The sequence below is a fragment of the Dryas octopetala genome, chromosome 4 (assembly GCF_963921425.1).
Source record: "Dryas octopetala chromosome 4, drDryOcto1.1, whole genome shotgun sequence".
NCBI lineage: Eukaryota > Viridiplantae > Streptophyta > Magnoliopsida > Rosales > Rosaceae > Dryas > Dryas octopetala.
In genome coordinates this window covers 12,107,293-12,130,080 of record NC_141369.1, presented here as the reverse complement: position 1 = coordinate 12,130,080, position 22,788 = coordinate 12,107,293, and the positions used below count along the sequence as shown (strand labels likewise).

Genomic DNA, 22,788 nt, shown 5'->3' with positions numbered 1-22,788 from the left:
AATGGAGGATGTGCGTGGACTTCACCGATCTGAACCGGGCTTGTCCCAAGGACAGCTTTCCCTTGCCCAGGATAGATCAGCTCGTCGATGCAACAGCAGGACATCAGCTCCTCAGCTTCATGGACGCCTACTCTGGATACAACCAGATCCTGATGCACAAGTCCGACCAGGAAGGCACATCTTTCATAACGGATCGCGGCATGTACTGTTACAAGGTCATGCCCTTCGGCCTCAAAAACGCCGGAGCCACCTACCAAAGGCTGGTCAATCACATGTTCAGATCTTCCATCGGCAAATCCGTAGAGGTTTACGTGGATGACATGCTGGTCAAAAGCATCAAGGCGGACGATCACGTCAGGGACCTCTCAGACATGTTCGGAGTCCTGAAGGAGTATCAGATGCGGCTGAACCCAGCCAAATGTGTCTTTGGGGTTCGGTCAGGAAAGTTCCTTGGCTACCTGGTCAGCCAACGGGGGATTGAGGCCAACCCGGAGAAGATCCAGGCCTTGATCAACATGAAGTCTCCAAGGACACGCAAAGAAATCCAGAGTCTGACTGGAAGAGTCGCCGCCCTGAACCGGTTCATCTCAAAATCCACCGACCGGTGCCTCCCTTTCTTCAAAGCCTTAAGGGGAGCAGGGAAGGGCATAGAATGGACCCCCCAATGCGAGCAGGCTTTTCAAGATCTGAAAAGGCACATGGGGGAACCTCCCATCTTATCCAAACCAGAAGAAGGTGAAGAACTTTTTCTCTACCTCTCTGTCTCTGACTCGGCTCTCAGCTCAGTTCTAGTGAGAGAGGTCGGCGGTGTACAACACCCCGTCTTCTATACGAGCCGAGCTCTCGCCGATGCCGAGACCAGATATCCAAAGTTCGAGAAGATGGCTCTCGCCCTGGTCAGCTCAGCTCGGAAACTGAGACCCTACTTCCAGGCTCATTCAATCGTTGTCTTGACGGATCAGCCGCTCAGACAAATCCTGGCAAAACCCGAGACTTCGGGTCGGCTCATCAAGTGGTCAATCGAGCTCGGCGAGTTTGACATCATCTACCGTCCCAGGACGGCCATCAAAGGTCAAGCCATGTCGGACTTCATCTGTGAGTCGACCACCTCGACGGAGGATCCACCGCGCACCGACGCTATGCCAGCGGCGTCTGATCCGAACTCAAACGGCGATCACAGCCAGGTTGACCTCCTCACCTGGACCCTCTATGTGGACGGATCTTCCAACACCATGGGAAGTGGAGCCGGGCTTGTTCTGATCTCCCCAGAACAAGTTGTGATGGAGTATGCCCTTCGCTTCAGATTTCAAGCATCCAACAATGAAGCAGAGTATGAGGCTCTCATCGCCGGACTCAGACTGGCAAAGGAGCTCGGCGCAACCAAACTGAACATCTTCAGCGACTCCCAACTCATCGTCAATCAGATATTGGGAGAGTATGAGACTCGAGAACCTAGCATGACTGCCTATCTCGAGAAGACCCGTCTGCTGCTTGGGAACTTCCATGAGTACAAAATATCCCAAATCCCGAGGGCAGAAAACTGCAGAGCCGACGCCTTGGCACGTTTGGCTTCGGCCACAGACACCGGATCCGCTAGACACGTTCTAGTTGAAATCCTGGACAGACCTAGCACCGCCGAAAACGAAGTCACCGTCATGCAGACCGAGGCCGAGCCGAACTGGATGACGCCGATCATCAATTACTTGGTCTCCGGGATCCTTCCCCCGGAGAGAGACAAGGCACGTCTCATCAAGACGAGGTCGGCTCGGTTCAGCATGATCAATGGTCAGCTCTACAAGAGGAGTTTCTCCCTGCCCTACTTGCGGTGCGTCACTCCCCAAGAAGGTCAGGATGTGCTGAGAGAAATCCACGAGGGGATATGCGGAAACCATTCTGGAGGAAGAGCCCTTGCCTACAAGACAATCAGACAGGGTTACTTCTGGCCAACGCTGAACAAAGACGCAGATCATCTCTCTCGCGCTTGTCTCAGATGCCAGCAATTTGCCGCGGTCCCCCATCAACCTCCCCAGGTTCTGACCTCCATATCCAGCCCCTGGCCGTTCGCGCAGTGGGGACTCGATCTGATCGGTCCTATGCCGAAGGCGAAAGGGCAAGTCACTATGGCCGTAGTAGCAGTCGACTACTTCACCAAATGGGCCGAGGCCGAGCCCCTAGCCACAACCACAGCCGAACGAATGGAGACCTTCGTCTGGAAGAACATCATTTGCCGATTCGGCATGCCGCACACCATCATTGCGGACAATGGCAAACAGTTCGACTGCAAGAAGTTCAGGAGTTTTTGTTCGCGTCTGAACATCAACTTGCGCTTCACCGCGCCTTACCATCCGCAGTCAAACGGACAGGTCGAGGCCATCAACAAGATCATCAAGAAGACCCTCAAGACTAAGCTTGATAATGCTAAAGGAAATTGGCCTGAACTCTTGCCAGAGGTGCTTTGGTCTTACCGAACTTCCTATCGCAATTCTACGAAGGAAACACCTTACGCATTGGCATTCGGGACTGACGCTGTTGTCCCGGTCGAAATGGGGACTCCTTCATTCCGGACCGGCACATACAATCCCGAGACCAATGACACCGGACTTCGGCTCGGCCTGGACATGATCGAGGAAAGGCGAACCGACGCAAATCTCTGCCGAGCCGCTTACCAGCAGAGGGTAGCCAAATACTACAATCAAAGGGTCAGACCCAGAAGCTTCGGATTGGGCAGTCTCGTCATGAAGAAGAATCCCCTTGCCATCAAGGAGAGTTCGTTCGATCCGAACTGGACCGGACCATACAGAATCACAGGCATAGTCAAGCCTGGCACTTACAACTTGGCCACTCTGGCTGGGAAGCCTCTCAAGCATAGCTGGAACGCTGAACACTTGAAGACTTATTACCAGTAAAATGTAGTTAGGATCGGGGACTGTCCGACCTAACACCCATTCCAATCAATGAAGAGATGAACACATTTTGACTCATTTCTTCTTATTTTTCGAAGCGAACACTGGGGACTCTACTCCTATACACTTTCAACAAAGAGGAAAGATCTAAGTGTTCCCTCCGAAAAAATAACAAACCCATGTGCCGAGCCGAAGTGCCATTTTCGGCCCGACGCTCGGTACATTACAGACTCATCAGGTCTATAAACTCATGTGTCGAGCTGGCGCGCCATTTCCGGCCCGATGCTCGGCATATTACAGACTCATCAGGTCTATAAACTCATGTGTCGAGCTGGCGCGCCATTTCCGGCCCGATGCTCGGCATATTACAGACTCATCAGGTCTATAAACTCATGTGTCGAGCTGGCGCGCCATTTCCGGCCCGATGCTCGGCATATTACAGACTCATCAGGTCTATAAACTCATGTGTCGAGCTGGCGCGCCATTTCCGGCCCGATGCTCGGCATATTACAGACTCATCAGGTCTATAAACTCATGTGTCGAGCTGGCGCGCCATTTCCGGCCCGATGCTCGACATATTACAGACTAATCAGGTCTATAAAAATCCCTGTCCGAGCCGAAGTGACTTCCTACAGTCCTAACGTTCAACAGGATATTTCTAAAAGAAAAATATACACTCCAACCAAAACTTTCATCGTGCATGCCGAGCCGATCTGAAAGGAGGTTTGAATATTTTTCTCAAAACAAAAACTGCATTCCTAAATATCTCAATGGGTATGCCGAACCCATCCGGGATCACTAGGGTTGTTAAATTTTTACTTATCTTAGTTATGCTTATCAAGCTGACCCTAAGACAAGTTCTAATTTATCATTACCATTCATTCTCATTGCGATCGGCATGTCGAGCCGATCCCAGAATGTCTTGGTTTTTATTATTGTCACTTTTATCACTTTCATGTGTTATTAGTTTTGTCTTTTAGCTTAATTTCCGAGCCTAACTGACAGCAACTTGTATCATATAAAGAAAATATTGATAAATAAATAACATAAAACCAAATACAAATTGTTCCAAAAACAATTAAACCCGAGCCACACTTCGGCTCGGGAACAAAAAACAAAAACAAGATAACATAAAAAACAAAATAAAGCCATCATGCAGATCGCTCGGCAGGGCCCTCCAGGATCGGCTCGATGGACTCCTCGGGCGTCTCCTCACCGAGCTGCACCACCTCAACCCCGCCGATCTGCATCTCAGCGTTAGGATCGGATTCGGGGGCCGGGGGGATCGGGGTCGGCTCGTACGCGGGCAATGGAGGATCTTCCGGAGTTGGCTCGGCTTCGGCGGGGACTTGGCGATCGGGAGGAGGAAGCTCGTCCTGGTGACTCCCCTGGGTATCCTCCCCCTCGTCATCGGACTCGCCAAGGAATGAGACATCCCAGTCCGGCCTCTTCGACTTGATCTCGTCCAGAAGCTCCTTATACCCCTCGAAGTGGGCATCGGTAAGTGCCTGAGCGCTCGGCATTTCAGCTCGACGTCGGAGCTCGGCATTTTCAAACCTCCGTTCGGCCGCCTCGACGTCTCGCTGGAGATCGCCGACATAGTGCCTCAAGTCAGCCACATTTTGCTCCGAGGACGCAAGCTCCTTGCCGAGCCGAGCGACCTCCTCCTCCTTCCTGGCCAGCCTGGACTGCAGACCCTCCGACCGTTCGCGCTCGGCACTGACCGTCCGCTCGGCCTCGGCCAACTTCTCTTTCAGCTCTACGACCCGTGCCCGAAACCTCTCCAGTTTCGCCTCGGCATCGACGGCGGCCTTAGCAGCTTCGAACTGCCTCATGGCGAGCTGCAAGAAAAACATATCTGTTACTAATCCGAACCGAGCGGATAGACAAAATCCGAAGTAAAAAAGACTTACCATCATAGCCTGGCGGGATGTGATCAATGCCTGGTGGCTGAAGCCCGGCTCGCCATGACCGGTCCACAGCCCCTCCAGCGCCTTCGGCGTCATCACACGCTTAAAGCCCGTGACGAACGGCTCGAGGCAAGGGTCTACCTCCACCGCCTTCAGGGGCCCCGATCCGGACGCCTCGGCACCAGAACCGCTGGGCCCGGCCCGAGCTCTCTTCTCCACCGGGGCCTCGGCCTGGGGAGCTTTCCTCTTCTCTGCCTGCCGAGTCGGTCTCGGCGCAGGAGATCTAGGCTGAGCTGCCGCTGGGGCAGGAACCTGGACCGGCTCGGCAGGGGCCCACCCCGCGGCCCTCCTCTGGACGCTCCGAGCAGCCTTCCTCCTCAGGCGAGCCTCCAGTTCGGTGGGCGCCATTCCCCTTTCTGCCCTAGGATTCCACCTGGGTACAAACCAGGAGATCCCGCTCTGTCTGATCTGGGTTTCCCCGAGCAGAAACTTGGTTGACAAGTATTCTGCTGGTGAGTCCCTGATCGCGGCGATCTGGTCCTTGAGCTCACCTCGGAGTTTATACTTGCCCCAGCTGACTGCAAAGACAAAGCCAAAAGAGTTAAACAAAAAAAAAAAATGCAATTATTACAAGACATAAGCAAATTGTCCTCGGATCGGCCCCAAACTCCCAATGCCCACCTGGAATCCTAAAGGCTCTGGGAACTCGAGCCGAAGTCATTCTGTTCGGATCGGCGAACTCCCAATCCCCAGAGACAAAGAAATATCTTTTCTTCCATGTCTTCTGGGAAGAGGGGTTCCCACCGAAGAGTGGCCCCGAGTACGCCTGAAGGTTGTAGAATCCGAGCTCGCTCTGCTTCGACCTCAGCGCGTAATTACAGAACAGGATGTCCTTGTGTGGCACACACTTGTGCACTTTGTGCCACAAGATATGCATAGACAGGATGATCCTGTATACGTTCGGGTTCAGCTGGTGTGGCGCCGCGCCGATCGTCGCGAGCCAATCCTGCAGGAAGGCGTGTAGGGGGAGCCGAACCCCATTCTCAAACATCTCCGGGTACATGGTCACCCATCCTATCGGGGGTCGGCTCGGCTTCTCCCCCTCGGCCGGCAACCTCATCAACACGGAGTCGGGAACTGAGTACCTGTCCCTCAAGTCCCGGAGATGGTACTCGGTCATCTCATTGGGGATCTGATCGGCCTTCCACGCCAATTCCTCGTAGAAGTCCGGGTCGATCGGACTCCCCGTCACCCCCTGGGCCGAGGTCGACGCCTCATGACCCCTGTCTCTTTCATCCGAGCCTGAGGTGAGTCTGCTCGGGATGGTTGCGATCGGCTCGACGTCAAGAGGCTCTTCGTCGCCTCCTTCGGCCGTCCCTTGTTCCCGATCGGAACTCAGTATCTCGGGATTCTCTTGGTCTCCTCGGGCTCGGCGCTCACCACCTGGGTTACGATTCAATGCCGAGCCGGCCTCGTCCAACTCTTCGGACAAACCGTCCCAACTCGCCTCACCCGCAGGTGGGCTTCGGCTCGGCTCGGCCTCACCCGCAGACGGGCTTCGGCTCATCTCAGCCTCACTATCTCCTTCAAAGGCTTCTCCCGAGCCGAGCCGGCCACTCGAGTCAGTCTCAGACATTACAAACACCTTCTCACCTTTCTCTCTCTTGCTTTTTGAATCAAAAAGTGATTTTTCTCAAGAACTCTCAAGAACACACGCCCAAAACCCGAAAATGCAGAAAACTCAAAAAGGAGGAGAATCACTTACTGGTTTTCCTCCGCCCAAAGTCTCCGCCCCTAACACACTAGGAACCACCTCGCCCACGACCGTGTCTGGTCAAAGTCGAGATCGGACAACCTCTCGGACGGCGGTGAGAGATTGAATTTCGCGGCGAGAGAGGGAGGTTTCGTAGAGAAAGGAAGAAACTGAAGATGAAAGTGAAGAGGCAGAGAGAGAAAGGGACCTTTTATATCCCATGCAAATCTGATCTCAGCCCTTCATTTCTGGCGCTTCACATGCCAGATCTTGACACCTGTCAAGCATTCAAAAATACCCATAAAGAGGTGACCCTTACGTTCCCCCATGCAGAAATCAAACGTCCCTTCACCTGCCCCTGAGATATTTTGGTCAATTACAAGTCACACCTGTTCGGATCTTCGGGGACGCAGGCTCGTAGGGTTCGGCTCGGATCAAGCAACATGCTATCTTTGGGATTGTCCTTACACTTCAGCTTCCAATCCACCACTGTCCGTTCGGCTCGAAAGCTGGGGGACTCCTGTTTGTGGGAAAATCCACATCGATCCGAATAGCCAATCACAGCTCGACACGTGGCTGGTCAACACCCACCTCGGAGTTGACTTTCTATGGTCAAACTTTGACCTCCACATCATCACTGGTCAACATTTCCTCTGCCAGCTCAGACCGAATTTCCACGCCGGGCCCACCATGTTCGGTCCGAACCGAACCGATGATCTTTCAATGGATCGAGTGTCCATCTCACCACGGTCATTCCGGTTCGGCTCGGCTCGGCACAGGGCACGGACCTTTTTCGAGTTCTGGCGTCGACCAGTTAGGGCTCGGAAGGACCCCAGTCTACTGGATCGGCTCGGTCTTGAATCCCATGCCCGATCCGATCACACATGGACTTTATGTCTACGCATAAGAACATGTGCTTGTATCGGCTCGGCTCGGCTCGGCTCTCCGCCGCCATTCCCGGGAAGATCACGCTGGGACGAACCGCCACACTTAAATGCGCCTGACACAAATCTTCTGACAGAGGGGATATCAGGCTTGCATTCATGACTACTGGAGCAGTCTGCCTGAACCTTCCAGCCTTGCATTTAATGAAGCATTCAATGCAGCATTGAATGCTGAAGAAGCAGGCAGCTGAGCATGCAACTAGGTCTGACCAGGTACGTGGGTCTCTGGCAACCATTCATTCACTTGCAGGTATCTTACTCATTAAGGTTTCCTTTGCTTATATATATCAAGTCATATGTGCAAAAACAAGGACTACGCATTTACACACAAAACACTTACACAAAATTTCCACTCTCCCAAGAGCATACCCAACTTGCTGAGAATAACCCAGAACATTTGCCTTGTTCTTCCCATTCTCCCAAGTTCTTCCTTTGTTCTTCCTCATCCACCATCAAACACCATCACTGACTTCATCATCGGAGCGTGTTTGGCTGGTACCACACCGGTCCATCTCCCTTGACCTTGTTTCTCTTGCAGGAAGATCTCAACCAGCATCTACTTCATCATTCAGCGAAGCACCTGATCAGCCAGATCAGCTTATCTAAGTTGTTGCATCTACCTTACGAGAATTTGCATCAACACCATTGGCTGAAAATGGTATAGCAGTAGCTTCATTTTCAGCTATGGAAAAAGGAATATTTGTTTCATGCGCAGCTGGAAATGAAGGTCCACAACTTGCAACAATGCACAATGGGATTCCATGGGTCACAACTGTTACTGCAGGTTCAACTGACCGTTGGTTTGCTGGAACTTTGACTCTAGGACGTGAGCTACGTATTACAGGATGGTCGGTATTTCCGGGACTTGTTCCAATAAAAGATGTGCCATTAATATATGAAGAGACCTTATCAGCATGCAACTCTTCTAAATTATTGTCTCAGTTGCATGGTAAAATCATCATATGTAAGGGCAGATATACTGTTGACCTATTCAAAGTAATCATATCATCAGAAATTCAAGGAGCTATAATTATTTCTGATGTTTTTGATTATCCAAGTGAAACCCCTTGCAGTTGTATCATAATCAGGTCGAAAGATGCACCTGCAGTTCTAGAATATGTAAGATCTAATGATAAACCCTCTGCAACCATGGAGTTTCATCAGACTATTATGGGGATACAACCAGCACCAACTGTACCTCATTTTGCCTCGAGAGGTCCTTCACGAACCAATTCAAACATTTTAAAGCCTGATATAATGGCACCTGGAGTGTATGTTGTAGCTAGTTCAACTCAAAAGCAACCTGTAGCACATATGGGATATTACCCGCTTTATGATACATACACTTTGACATCAGGGACATCATTAGCTTCTGCTCACCTTTCTGGGGTAGCTGCTTTGTTGAAAAGTGCACATCCAGAATGGAGCCCTGCTGCGATAAGGTCTGCCATTATGACCACTGCAAATACTTTGGATAATACTGGAAAACCGATCCAAAATGATAATAATCTTCTTGGATTTGCTTCACCATTAGATACTGGAACTGGTTACATTGATCCAAATCGAGCACTTGATCCGGGTTTGATTTACGATGCAACGCGACAAGATTATGTTAATTTATTATGCTCTATGAATTTGAAATCTAAGGAAATGGAAAGCATCATTAGGTCTAAGAACTATAAGTGTCCAAACTCATATTCATTTCAACTCAACTACCCATCATTTATTGCTTTATACAAACCCTCATCCTCTAGTTGGATGCTGACACAATATTTTGAAAGAACTGTTACCAATGTAGGTAAGGGTAGTGCAACTTATAAAGCTGTGGTGATACCACCATTGGATTCAACAGTTACAGTGTCACCAAGCACATTAGTGTTTAGAGAGACTAATGAGAAGCAAAATTATACTCTTTCGATCGAGTATAAGGGGACTAAAATAGTATCTTTTGGTTCACTTGAGTGGGTTGAAATTGATGGACCACATTCTGTGAGAAGCCCTATAGTAGTGACGCTTGATTTAGAAATTCCCCATGATCGAGATTGAACGATTGTGCTGCCATGCCTAAAAAAGGAGTTATTACTCAAGAGGCCCTTAATTTGTTTTTGTTGCCTTATTAATGAAATTCTTGTCTTGTAGACTTGTAGTTTATATTTGTATTTTCTCCATTTTGTATATGTACTGTGTGCAGTATTACATTTGCATGCATTGAATATTCTAATATGTATTACAATTTTATGAAGGATAAGGTTATTATGTTCCCTGAATAAGTGTACATTTTCCTTTTGGATGAAAAAAAAATGACCTCATACGGCCATTCTATAGGGCTACGTTATTGTTGAAATGGCGTCTAAATATACCCTTGTAGTCCAAGAAAAAAAGCAAACAAATATACAAGAAAAAAATATTAAAATGCTGCGAATTTTAGGCATGAGTTATGAAAAGTTTCTTTATGATTTTGTTTTTTGGTTGAAGAAAATGTATCACAGATTCACAAACTATTTTGGTACCTAGCTTTTTAATTAAGAGCAGGCTTGCCTTAGAACTCAGGGGTTGTATCTGTGTGTGTAGAAATAATTTATTTTGTTCTAGTCCTCTGCATCGATCCTTTCAAACGTCTGATAAGACGGTTCAAATAAATCGTTAGTCAAATTCATAAATGGCCTCAATCATATTAAATCCTACCTTAATAAACTCAAACGACCTCTAATAAGTCCAAAAAAAAAAAAAAAACACAATAAAAAAACAAAGATAAATAAATAACATATATAGGCCGATATATGGGATAAACACATGCAGGAGAAGTTTCCCAGGGACAACAAATTAAAAACATCGAAAATTAACTCCTTAAAATCTTTAAAATCCCTAACACGTACATGCTTTGGATACTTGATGGACGAAATTTTATTTTTCAATTTACATTTTGCGGAAAATGTTTGCTGAGATTGTGGGCCCATGTCGCTCATTTGGCGGGAAATGTTTGCTGAGATAACGCCACGTCGTCAAGTAATCTCGATCAGTAAAAATCAAGCTGTCATTTAACTGATCTCTCAATAAATCAATGGACAAAAATTCATTTTTCAATTTAGATAATAGATCAGGTGTATATTTGAAATATTTTAAAATTCATGGATCCCGTTGAAATAGCTTATATAGTTATGTCTCTAAATTGAATTTATGCCTTTTTTTTTTCGGTCATGAAATTTGTAGGGATTATGAGTTAATTATATATTTTTATAAATTGTTGTTTAGAACAAACTTGTTAAGTACCTATGGGTTAACCCAGGTAGTAAGGTAGTAAGGGTAGCTAGATGAGGTAACGGGTTAGGATTATGATATATTTGATTCCCTTATGTAACAAAAAAATTGTTAAGAACCGAATAATGGTATCAAATTAACTTGTTTAGTAACCAGCAAAAAGGATTGCGACTCCAATTTTTCTGGCCCCGGCCATATATGTTTTACCTGTTTCCAGAGGGTCTTGAGGAAAATTGTGGTTTTATTCAAGAAAAAAGTCGGGTTACTTCAAAACAATGATTGTTCAGACTTCATATATAGTTAACAGAATCATATATAATAGTTGTTGCAGGATGCTGTGATGAATTGTGAGACAATCACTAAATTTTCAAAAATTTATATAAGCTATTAGGGATTATTAGCTGAATAATGTATAGGGGCGGATTCATGTCATCATATTTTTTACACAAATTTTCAATGTAACCCACTTTATATAGAATTTTAATGATTTGAACCGTCTATTTTTTAGGTCTCCATTAAATGATCATCTTTCTAAAAAATTAGATAATTAAATCGAAAATTATTTACCTACAAAGTTAATTAATGGTCAACAAAATAAACACTTAAAATATTAACCATTTAATCTTATATGATAAATGATTTCCGATTTACCTAACTTTTTATAAGAATAATATCTTATTGAAGACCTGAAAAATAAATAATTCGAATCATTGAAATTTTATATGGAGTAAACCCTATTAAAAATTTGTGTCGAAAATCAGATACCATGAATCTATGTATATTTCAAACAGTGACAACGTATACCTGGGCAAAAAAAAAAAAAAGTGACGACGTATAGTATTAATATTAGCAGGAATATTCTCGAAGCTAGGGGTTAGATCTCTTGCGCAGTTTATTTAATGATTTTGCTAATTTGCTGCTGGGAGTAGGTGCTTGCTTTATGGTTTTCTGTTTGGCTTTTAGTTAGGTTGTAATTCCTTCTTCCTGGTGGGGTTTAGAGTCCTTAGATTTTGGATTCCTGGTTGGATTGATTATAAAGATATATATATAATATATATATTTGTTTTTGGTTGGGATCATGACCAAAATTTATATTCAACAGGCTTTATTACGCTTTACCTACTTGAATTTTGAACTCAATCTTACTTCACCAGCTAAAAAAAAATTTTGTCAATTTACCACCTGAATTAAAAATTTGTTGTAATATACCATCTCTAGCTCATTTTGCCTAAATTTTTGTTAAAAATAAAGATGTTTTGATCTTTTTAAGTCAGTTTTTTATTGTGTCAAAGCATGTAAAATGTAAAAAAATGATTTTTTTTTCTAACAATAGGAACTTGAAAAAGACAAAAACACTCTTATTTTTAACAAAAGTATAGACAAAATTAGCCATATATGGTATATTGCAACAAATTTTTAATTCAAGTGGTAAATTGACACAATTTTTTTTAAAGTGGTGAAGTGAAATTGAGTCCAAAGTTCATGCAGGTAGTAAAATATAAAAAAACCTATTTAATAAATTGGTAAAGTTTCTATGCTATCATAAACAACTAGAATTAATCAAATCTCATATATCGATCTTCACTGAGGCTATACATATATATGAGGCTATGAGAAAACTTTCATGCAACATGGATTTGATTTGGTATCTCAATTTAATAGCATGATGACATATATACTTTTATACTTCATCACATAACAATTTATCCAATTTCAAAACATAATATATTTATTGGGATGCTAAATCAGCTTATATTTCTGTTATAGATAAGTTTTTCTCATGAGGCTATACGGCCAGCTGGCTCTAGTTGTGTCATGTCCAATACATCACATTTATGTCATCAAAGAGGCAGCTGATGATGCATTTTAATTTTGATTCCAATGGAATTTAGTAAGCCAAGGGACCAAATGGGAAAAAGAGATGAGCAGATATGAGATATATATAGAGTGTAAATCTATGATGTAGTCAATTCAACCACTCCATTAATGTAACTGCCTATAAATGCCTATCGAGTAAAAAGAACGGCTCATTCTAAATTTATAATCCACTTAATATATATGCACAAAATGATGAAGACTATCGCCATCATAAGCACCATCTTGATTTCAGCTATGATCACTTTGCATGGAATTTACTCTGGTTCTATCTTGGTTGAAGCAAGACAATTATCAGGTAATTAATGGCATTCTCCCGCTTAATGACTTTTATGATGTAACTTAATTTTGGTAGGTCATTGACTCATTGTTCGTTTGCACTCGTCTAAGTGCCTAAGCACTGCGTACGTGGTGAATGCCTAAAACACTAGAGCCTGTGTAGGGGATTCTTGTTTTAGTAGTTAGGAGTATTTGAAGTCTCAAATTTGAATCCACCAATATTATTTGATAAAAAAATAATAATAGTACAGCAGCCATTAGATTTCATTGTTAACTGGAATACTGGATATATAGTTAAACATATCTACTTGCATGAAACCATTGGTTGACTTTTAATCTACGCGCGTCATGTTTATAAACTTATATTCGTACGTCCACAACTCATGTAAAAGAGAGCGAGAATTTGCTACATTAATTAGCTTATGAAATTATTACTGTATAGAGTGGTGTTTTGTTGTAATATATTAAGTCTATTTATCTAGAACATAATATAATTATATTATCAAACTGTCTAGCAATTGAACTACATACATGTACATATACACACAAATATATAGAGTAATGTGCAGTGGTTTGAAACCAATGATCTCCTGCAATTTGAATATCTTTAAACCATTAATTTTAGAGAGCCTAACAAGGAAAACCATATATTGATCATTAATTAGAATATCTTTCTGAGGAGTTGTTCTAGTTAATTACCCATTACGCACTGAATAACTATAGCTAATATATATATATATATCATCATCATCCTCATCATCTCTAGCTAACTATTTTTAATTGGGAATACTTCATCATTTAGACCAAAGTTGTTCGGAGCATACCTCATCTTCTTTACAACTCGGTACAGCAGATATCAAAGATGGTGGCAAGTACGTCTTTGTGAACACCGGTATCAGTGGAAAAGCCCTAAAGTCGTCAAAGTCGCCGCCACCTCCCCCAAAAGCAGCACCAGCACCAAAACAAACACCAACAATCAGTACTACTGATGTTTTTGAGAAATCTCCTCCCAGTACTCCGTACACATCTTCAGCCTGAAGATCCCATGCACGTGCGTCGATGATGAATGCATGTGTAGAAATTGTGGACTCAATGTAACTTTATCGGTTTTTGTCATTTTCCAGGGGTTGTAATGAGAATAATTGTCAAGTTATCGAGAAGGGGGTTTCTCTGTAAACATGTTTGCTACTTAATTGATGATCTTGAGTGCCCATGCATGTAGTGAACCTCAATGGCTTTAATTAATTAGTATATAAAGATATACTTTTAGACAACTGAAACCTGCAGTGCCCATAAATAACCTGCCTGGACCAGAAAAATTAAATTCAAAAGAGCAGTATTAATTAGACAATTGAACCTCTATTTAGAAAACTAACAAACAAAACGAAAACTGGATCGGCTTAATTCTAAAGCTAACTCTCGCCTGGACCGAAAAATATGAATTCAATAGAGCAGTAGTACTTAGGACAGTTGAGATTGTGGAATAACTGATCTGCTAGTTGAAGTGGTTTTTACTTTAATCCAAGGAAATGGGTATTCCAATCATCCTCTCTTTGCAAATGGGTGTTAGTGGAAATCCAAAAAACCAAATTACACAACAAAAATATTTATTACAATCTTTTTAAATTAAATTGATCGATCAAGTAGGGATTTGTCCAGGTTTTAACTCCTTGCAATGAAGTGCTTTAAAATGACATAATTAAGTCTTTAGGTTAGCTCTGATAGAATTAGAACATCCAACCCAAAACCAATTGGCAATGGGTAGAGATGCCCAAGACTTATAAGCACATATGCTAAGCCTTAGTTTTCCGATGTGGGACATTGCTCCACATTACTCTTAACACGCCCCCGCACGTGTGGCTAGATTTTTGAGGCTTACACGTGAATAAATTGTATTGGGTGACGTGAGAGCACGTGTGGCCGTTGGGCCTCACACGCGAATAACTAGGCTCTGATACCAAGATAGAATTAGAGCATCCAACCCAAAACTAATTGGCAATAGGTGGAGAGGCCCAAGACTTATAAGCACATATGCTAAGCCTTAGTTTTCCGATGTGGGACATTGCTCCACATTACTCTCAACAAGCTCAACTACGTGCTATTGGCGAGGAAGTGATTTAGGATAACGATAACTTAAGGAAAAAATAAAATCAAATGCCATCATTTTAAACAATAAAGGTTTTATTTTTAAAAGAATTAAAGAATGTTGGGAGGGGAGAAATACAACTAGTTGGAATCTATATATATATATGCTCACGTTTTTTAATTTTTTTATGGGTCTAGACCTTATGAGATCTGTTGTCCAAGCATATACCAGTGGCGGAGCCACATATATGAGGACCAAGGGACACGGCCCCCAGTCAACTTTTGGAGAAAAAAAGATATGGCTTATTGATTTGATGATTTTTTTATTAAAAGACCTTTAAAATATCAGTTCTGACTTAAGGTGCATGTAACACTACTCTTTGATTTTTTGTGGTTCGTTGACATATAGTGGTAATGCTAGATAATTTTGTGCTCCTGATTCCTGACAGGTTGTAATGGAAAGAAAAGTGTATTGATTTACAAAGATATATATATAAAACTCTATATTTTTGTCTCTATTATGTTTCTCTATTGTAAGATTATATAAGTTTCTTTCTTGTTGATTAAAAAGCAACAACTTTTATTTAAATTAAAGCTATTTTCTGTTTTGATTAAAAGGTTTTGAAGCAAGTTGAAATCAGGTGTGCAATACTGAAGTGGAAATGCCTCAATAAAGAAACGATAGTGCCCCATAGGTATGTTTTCCCGGCTCCGCCACTGCATATACACGTACATTATTATTACTTCGCTCCTCTTATTGTTGAGGCTGACTCTTTAGAGGCCGCGAAAGGTACGTGTACTTGTTGATGAGGTGAGGTTAATTGCATTTGGCTCCAGCTAATCTCTCAATGTTTCAATATTAACGGAGAGAGTGTAATAAAGTTGCTCATACGTTTGTAAGTTTTGTTTTAAAGTAGTACTGTGGAGTGTGGTATATATGTTTGTTTGGTTATTTAATTAAGCGCGCAGGGTATATATATATGTTTCTATGATATATATGTTCGTCTGACTACCCTTGACTTATTGATTGTATCGAATTTGACTATCCTGTATTCAGATACAGGATCATATACCAGCCCAGTCATGCGTCTTAATTGTAAAAATTCAATACACAGTCAGGGGGCTCCAAAAGAACTTGACAGCCTATAATGCTCTGTTAAGGCCAAGGTTGGCGAAGCAATCAGCAGCCGTATTTCTTTCTCTGTGAACATGAGACACATCACAGTTCCAATCCAATCTTTGGCAATCAGTGTCCTGCATTTAGTAATTATCAAACCAATTAAGCTGCTGAATTAGCACTACTTACTTTCAAAGTCTCAATCATGGTTGCAAGAAAAAATGTTCATCGATCCTATGCATGCAAGCACTAATCATGGTTGTTAAGAGCCGATGAAGCTGCGTAATTAGCTTTCTAATCTTAACCCAACCATTTTTGCACTGTTAGTATATATATACAAGAATGCTCTAAAACTAATTAGTTAGTAAGTTAATACAAAACTAACCACTATATTGGACCCACCGCAAAATGTAATCTCAAAATCTGAACCGTTCATTTTTTAGGCCCTACTTCAAAGATCATTCCTGTAAAAAATCTCTAAAATCGGAAGTCATTTAGTTATTTGATTATAACAACAACTATTTATATGCTTTTATCGAAAATACTGATCGTATATTTATTTGATCTCAATTAGATAATCAAATGATTTCCGATTTAGTTGATTTTTTGTAATAATGATCTTTGAAGTATGGCCTAAATAATTGACGATTCGGATTATGAGATTAGTTATGTGGTGGTCCAAAAATCATGGTTAGTTTCATATTAACTTGCTAACCAGTTAGTTTTAGAGCACTCATCTATATATTTATATATATATATATATATGCGGACATGAAGATCTCCAAACAAATGGATTTGTGAGAAAACTAACTGTGCACTCGATCGATCAGTTGCCTAAATTCCTAATTATGAAAATAATTTGAATTATATATATAGAACAAAATAGAAAGCGTATGTACGTACCTACATGTAAAGTAGTGCATACCAAATTATCCTTACAAAAAAAAAAAAAAAAAAAAAAAAAAGCATACCAAATTATACTAAGTTGGTCATCCTTTCAATTTTATTAATTGCATTTATATAGAAATTTTTTAAAGAGAATGCCTGCAAATTTAAAATTTGCGGATGCACACCTATATGGCAAATTCTATACAGGAATCAAACAATATATATATGCGTATAGTCATCCTCTCTAGAGAATTCCTACACGCATCCATATAACAATTACAATTTAGTCGAAAGTCACATGTCTATCCAAATTTATTGATAGAAATACCACATGTTTGTCACATGTTGGCCTAACGTAGTTTTTTTTTTTTTTTGTGAACTGTTATATATAAGTGGCTTGTCCCGTTTGTCAGTTACAACTTACAATGCATCCATGTACATGGTGGGTGATCGGGGATACGTTCTAGTAATCTGCAAATATATACCGTAGTACCCAGACAATGAATATCAACACACGTTGTGGAAAACAAGTTATGTTTAGCATAAAATAATTGTAAGGGGATAAGTCCTTTACACATGATAGGAACTGAAAATTAATTTTTCTGAATCTTGATTCCTACGTATACCTACTACTTGTTTTTTTGTCCAAATACACACAGCATGATTACTACTTGTTAATTAGTTAATGTTAATCTTGATTCGTACAAGTACCTACGTTAATGTATCGTATTGGTCTATAAATTAATAATTAACTTAAATTTCGATCAGTCCGTGTAAGCATTATAAATTAATGCTCTAGCCAAGCTTAATTTATAGGGAAGTGAAACATAAATGCTTCAATGATGAGAGATCCCTTCCTTATCATTGTGTATATTCTCGCAACTTATACCAGTGCTGCTCGAGCAAGGACTTCAACAGGTAAAAACTATTCGATCTTATTTTCATCTACTTATGGTTTATGTTCTTAGATTTATATTTCAAGGGCACTCAAGCTCTGGAGTAATTTTTTTGTGTGACCGTCATACTGTTGTGTGTGGTCATTAATCCATAAATGTTATAACAAAAGTATAAACTTATAGTCCATTTATAATATTACAATATTTGGATGAGCAACATCACGTGACAGTGACAGTGACAGTGACAATCGGATGGGTACATACAAATTTAATTTGGGACGATATATCTATAGGTGGTTGGTGTAGTTTTTTTGTTTTTTGTTTTTTTTTTTTTTCTATATCTAATCAAAAGAAAAAGTTGGACAACGTACCCAAGTAATAAAATTTCGGATTTCGAAGAAATTTTGATGGAAATTTTGATGGAAATTTCGACGGAAATTTCGAAGATTTTTAAATTTCGACAAAAATTTGACGGAAATGATGGAAATTGATATCAAAATACGGAAATTTTAAATGAAACTTTACCATATGTTTATTTATCATATTATCTACTAAATTGATAAAAAATATTGAAAAAATCATATTATATAGTAGGTTTTATGTGATATAAGATAAATATAATGCACGCTGGAGACAAATACTGTTAAATAAAATTAGTATAAAATGAAATTAGTATATTATCTATACTCTATAATATATACACTAAACCCTATATATTTTATAATCTATATTCTATATTGTTTAGGATATGGTATATGATACTAGGGTTTAAACCCTTTAGGGTATTTTAAATTATTTTTTATATAAAAATATATTATAGTTTACTAGTTTAGGGTTTAAAAATAACTAAACGAAACTCCAAAACGAGCAAACGAAACTCCAAACTATTTTTTTTCTTCACAATTAACCCAAAGGCCCCAAACCCCAAACAACCCTAAACCTTTTAATTTTTTTCTCTTTTTTTTTCTTTTTTTTTTCTTTTTTTTCTTCTTTTTCTTTCCTTCCTTTTCTTTTTTTTTCTTTTCTTTTTTTTTTCTTCTTTTTCTTTCCTTCCTTTCCCTTTCCTTTCTTTTCCCCCGAGGCTCCACTGCTCCAGCAACTCCCCTCTGTTTTCTTCATTTCTTCTCTCTCTCTCTCTCTCTCTCTCTCTCTCTCTCTGCATCTCCCCCCGCCGTCGCCCCCTGCCATCGCCCCGTCGCCCCTCTGCCGTCGCCTGCGTCGCCTCTCTCCCTCGATCTCCCCCTGCCGCCACCTGCCGCCACCCCTCTTTCTCCCTCGATCTCCCCCCTGCCACCTCTCCATTTTTCTGCAAAAACCCAGCTCCAAAACCAGATCTCAAATTCTCACCGTCGAAAATTTCGCCGAAATTTCGACGATTTCGGCGAAATTTCGATAATTTCAACAATTTCGACGAAATCATCCCGAAATTTTAGCAAATATGGGTTTCAATTTCGACACCCCCAAAAATCCTATATTTTCGGCGAAATTTCGCCGAAAACTTCGAAATTTAACACCCTGCTGTGGATGTGTTAGTTTGATATAAATTGTTAGCTCATTTTCTAACAACTTATCCACTAATTATCTAAAAAATTAATAGAACATAAATTAATATTTGTCTTGTATCTAACCATCATTACATGCTTTTACGAGTGCATGTTACTGTTGAGAGTAATGTGGAGCAATGTCCCACATTGGAAAACTAGAGCTTAACATATGTGCTTATAAGTCTTGGGCCTCTCCACCCATTGCCAATTGGTTTTGGGTTGGATGCTCTAATTCTATCAGTTACAAGACAATCTTGACGATAAATTCACAAGGATAATATATGGAAGCAAACCGTCTGCAAATTCTCCTCGTCTTCCGCCATCAGAAAAGCCACCATCTCCACAGCACTCACTGCCACCTAAACCTCCTCCACATTCGAGAACGATCCAACAGTACTGTACAAGCAATGGTGGCACACTAGTGTGTGTAAATTAAACCACCATGTGGCTTCATCCACCAAAATGAAGCCGTTCTTATATATATAATTAATGAGCTGGGTGAACCGTCTTATTATATATTTAATTACTACTTTTAGTTGATTAAGCTAGTTTCTGCTCTTGCCAAATTAAGCAGAAACAAAACTGTAAAAGATGAATATTAATGTTTTGCTCAATCATAAAATAATCGCCCGGTTTTAGTTTGAATAATATTTTTATTAATAGTTATTTTGATCAATCTATATTAATTACTAACCAACTATGGAATAGTATATCCGGGCCAAAAAAAACTATGGAACAGTATATATTGTCAACTTGATTATTGGATTGGTTTATAAATTTTGAATATATATGCTCAAGGATTAATATAACTATTAGTAATAACAAGAAGGCACGAGTTGAGGTCAAGCGATCGAAACTTAGGGGGCAACATGTTTTTTTTTTTTTTTCACATTATGCATGCATGAATCATGATAGTACAGGAAACCTGGCGCATGGACCAGTGAGAATGCGGCTTAGAGGAGCTGTCAGCAACATAGGGGTTGATCAAGGGTTGAAGTATTAAATTTAGAAAGGGTAGGGGACGGGAAATTATTTTTAAAAATCCTGGTGGCTAGGAATTAATAAGATTTAAAAATGAGGGTTATGAATTATTTACTAATTAAAAGAAATATTAAACCAATAACTAGCTAGTTGTAAATTCAACATGAGTTTTACTCTTAAATCTTAGCATAATGCAGTAGAGAACAGTTAAATTTATAATAGACAATAATTTAATTAGATAAAAACAAAAAAAAACAAAACAAAGGATTGCCACTAACTAGCTAGTTTATTAATGATATGGTGTTAATTTTTTTCTTTTTTTCAATATTAAAAGAGGTTCCAAATTCGACTTTTCCTTCCTTTAGATTAAAAGAAAAAAAAAATTAAGAATTTCCAATATGAAAAAGAGGGTTTAGATTCATTAAAATTGGGGTTTAATTTACATATCGGTATATATATATATATATATATATATATATATTTTTTTTTCACGTTTAAATCTTTAATTAATTAACAGCTTCAGCCGAAACTGAAGCATTAATATATGCATGCCAATTGCCAGCTAGGTGTTGCATGCATCCTTTTTTATACATGACAACAAAATCAATGATACTGTGCCTCTAATAAATCAGTCCCAGCAGGAGTGGCTCTTGACTCTTGTGACTTTCAGTAATAATTGATTAAGTTTACAGTGCCTGTGACCAAACACTCCAAACTGTAACAGTAATTCCAAATGACCAAATAATTTGCCCCTTGTTGACCAGGTCAAATTGATCTCATTGTAGACCATTTTTTAGAGCCATTTACACTAGATCGAATGACCCATGCAGTAACATACGGGTTAGTTAATCGATCAAATGGAGCAACAAGAAATTATAAAAATATAGCAACAATTCGGTTGAAAGGTTGACATGATCATTCTCTGTAGTATGTAATGCTTTACATACAATCATGCTCTGGCTTGTGGGGAACTTGTGATTTTGATGCTTTCCCACCAAGGAAAAAGTTTATTGGCAATAATTAAAAGTGATATGCACCCGCGCATGCCTGTCTGCATGAGTTGGCCTTCAGTAATATGTCTCAAAAGTAATATATATATCTCTTTCAAGTATACTTTGACTAAAGACCAATCACATATGTCTGCTCTCGGTCGTTTGATAATTATTTCAATGGTACCTGAATTTGTGATTTTAAATTTTCTAATAATACTTTTGTAGTTAATATGTGTTACTAATTCAAATAAAGTCCTAATAAAGCTATTTGAACCATTTTAACTCATCATCTCTTTAATAGAAGTAGAATTCACATAGATGAATCGATCACACCTCTATTAAAAACATATATAATCAACAAAGTGATCAGTTGAGATGTTGCAAATAGCAATCCTCAAAATTAGTCTTCGGACTATCTCATTTTCGTCTAATTAAAAAGGTTACATACATGCACATCAGGCTGAACATCCATTAATATATATATACTATTACTCGTTGTTTTGACTGCATGTTAAACCCACTTAAAACTAACTTGAATATATGTCGGTAACACAAAATTAAACAGAAGGAAAGGCTTAATTTGTTAATGTCAAGAAATGAAGAAAGGCAAGCTACTAACCAGCTGCATATATGGGAAGGAAAGTTTTCAAAGGTTTTTCACACCTATACCAATCAAATTTTGAGTTGTCTCACCTGGCCATCTAAAAAACTTGAACCGCATTATTACTTGAATTTAAGATTTGTTGTACGTGTGGAACCTAGATATAATTCTAGAAGGATTTTTGTCTAAAGTATAACTCATTTTGTATTAAAATCATCCTTGCAAAATAACCGTTATATTTTAGACAAAAATCATGACTGAGTTAGGCCCATGTCCCATAATATAACAAATTTTTAATTTAAACGACAATGTGAGACAACCTCCAAAGTTTGGGTGGTATAGGTACAAAACTCAATTCTCAATGTATAAGTAGAGACTTAAAGTGACGCCAATTGCAATCTAGAAAGTACTCTTGCAAGTCGGTCATGGCCCCATGAGTAACTTTTGAACATAGGCAAGAGAAATTCTTTTTTCCTTGTTTTAATTGTCTAGTTTCTTTTTTGTTTTTCATGCATGTGGAGAAATTCAAATTCGAAATCTCTGAGTGATGCAATAAATATGTACTATTAATTACTATTAAAGTTATAAGCCTCTACATATTTTGGTGAAGTTTATAATGACAAATATGTTACCATTAAATATTATAATTTACTTCCATTTTTGTTTTTTTATTATTATATTTATGATCGACTAGGTTTGTGGTGGAGGATAAATTGATTGGTAATTAAAATTCATGGGTATAACTTTATCTCTAAACCGACT

The 22,788-nt window shown here is 40.2% G+C and overlaps 1 protein-coding gene across 1 annotated transcript in view; it reads left to right on the top strand.

The window, feature by feature from the left end:
• The window catches only part of LOC147286887 (subtilisin-like protease SBT3), a 33,221-nt gene that overhangs the window by 4,978 nt on the left and 5,455 nt on the right, over positions 1 to 22,788 (top strand). Inside the window, exons 2-3 of the mRNA XM_086240843.1 lie at positions 8,226 to 9,089; positions 9,309 to 9,499. Coding sequence (XP_086096969.1) covers positions 8,226 to 9,089; positions 9,309 to 9,499 — 1,055 coding nt within the window. The remainder of the gene's footprint in view (positions 1 to 8,225; positions 9,090 to 9,308; positions 9,500 to 22,788) is intronic.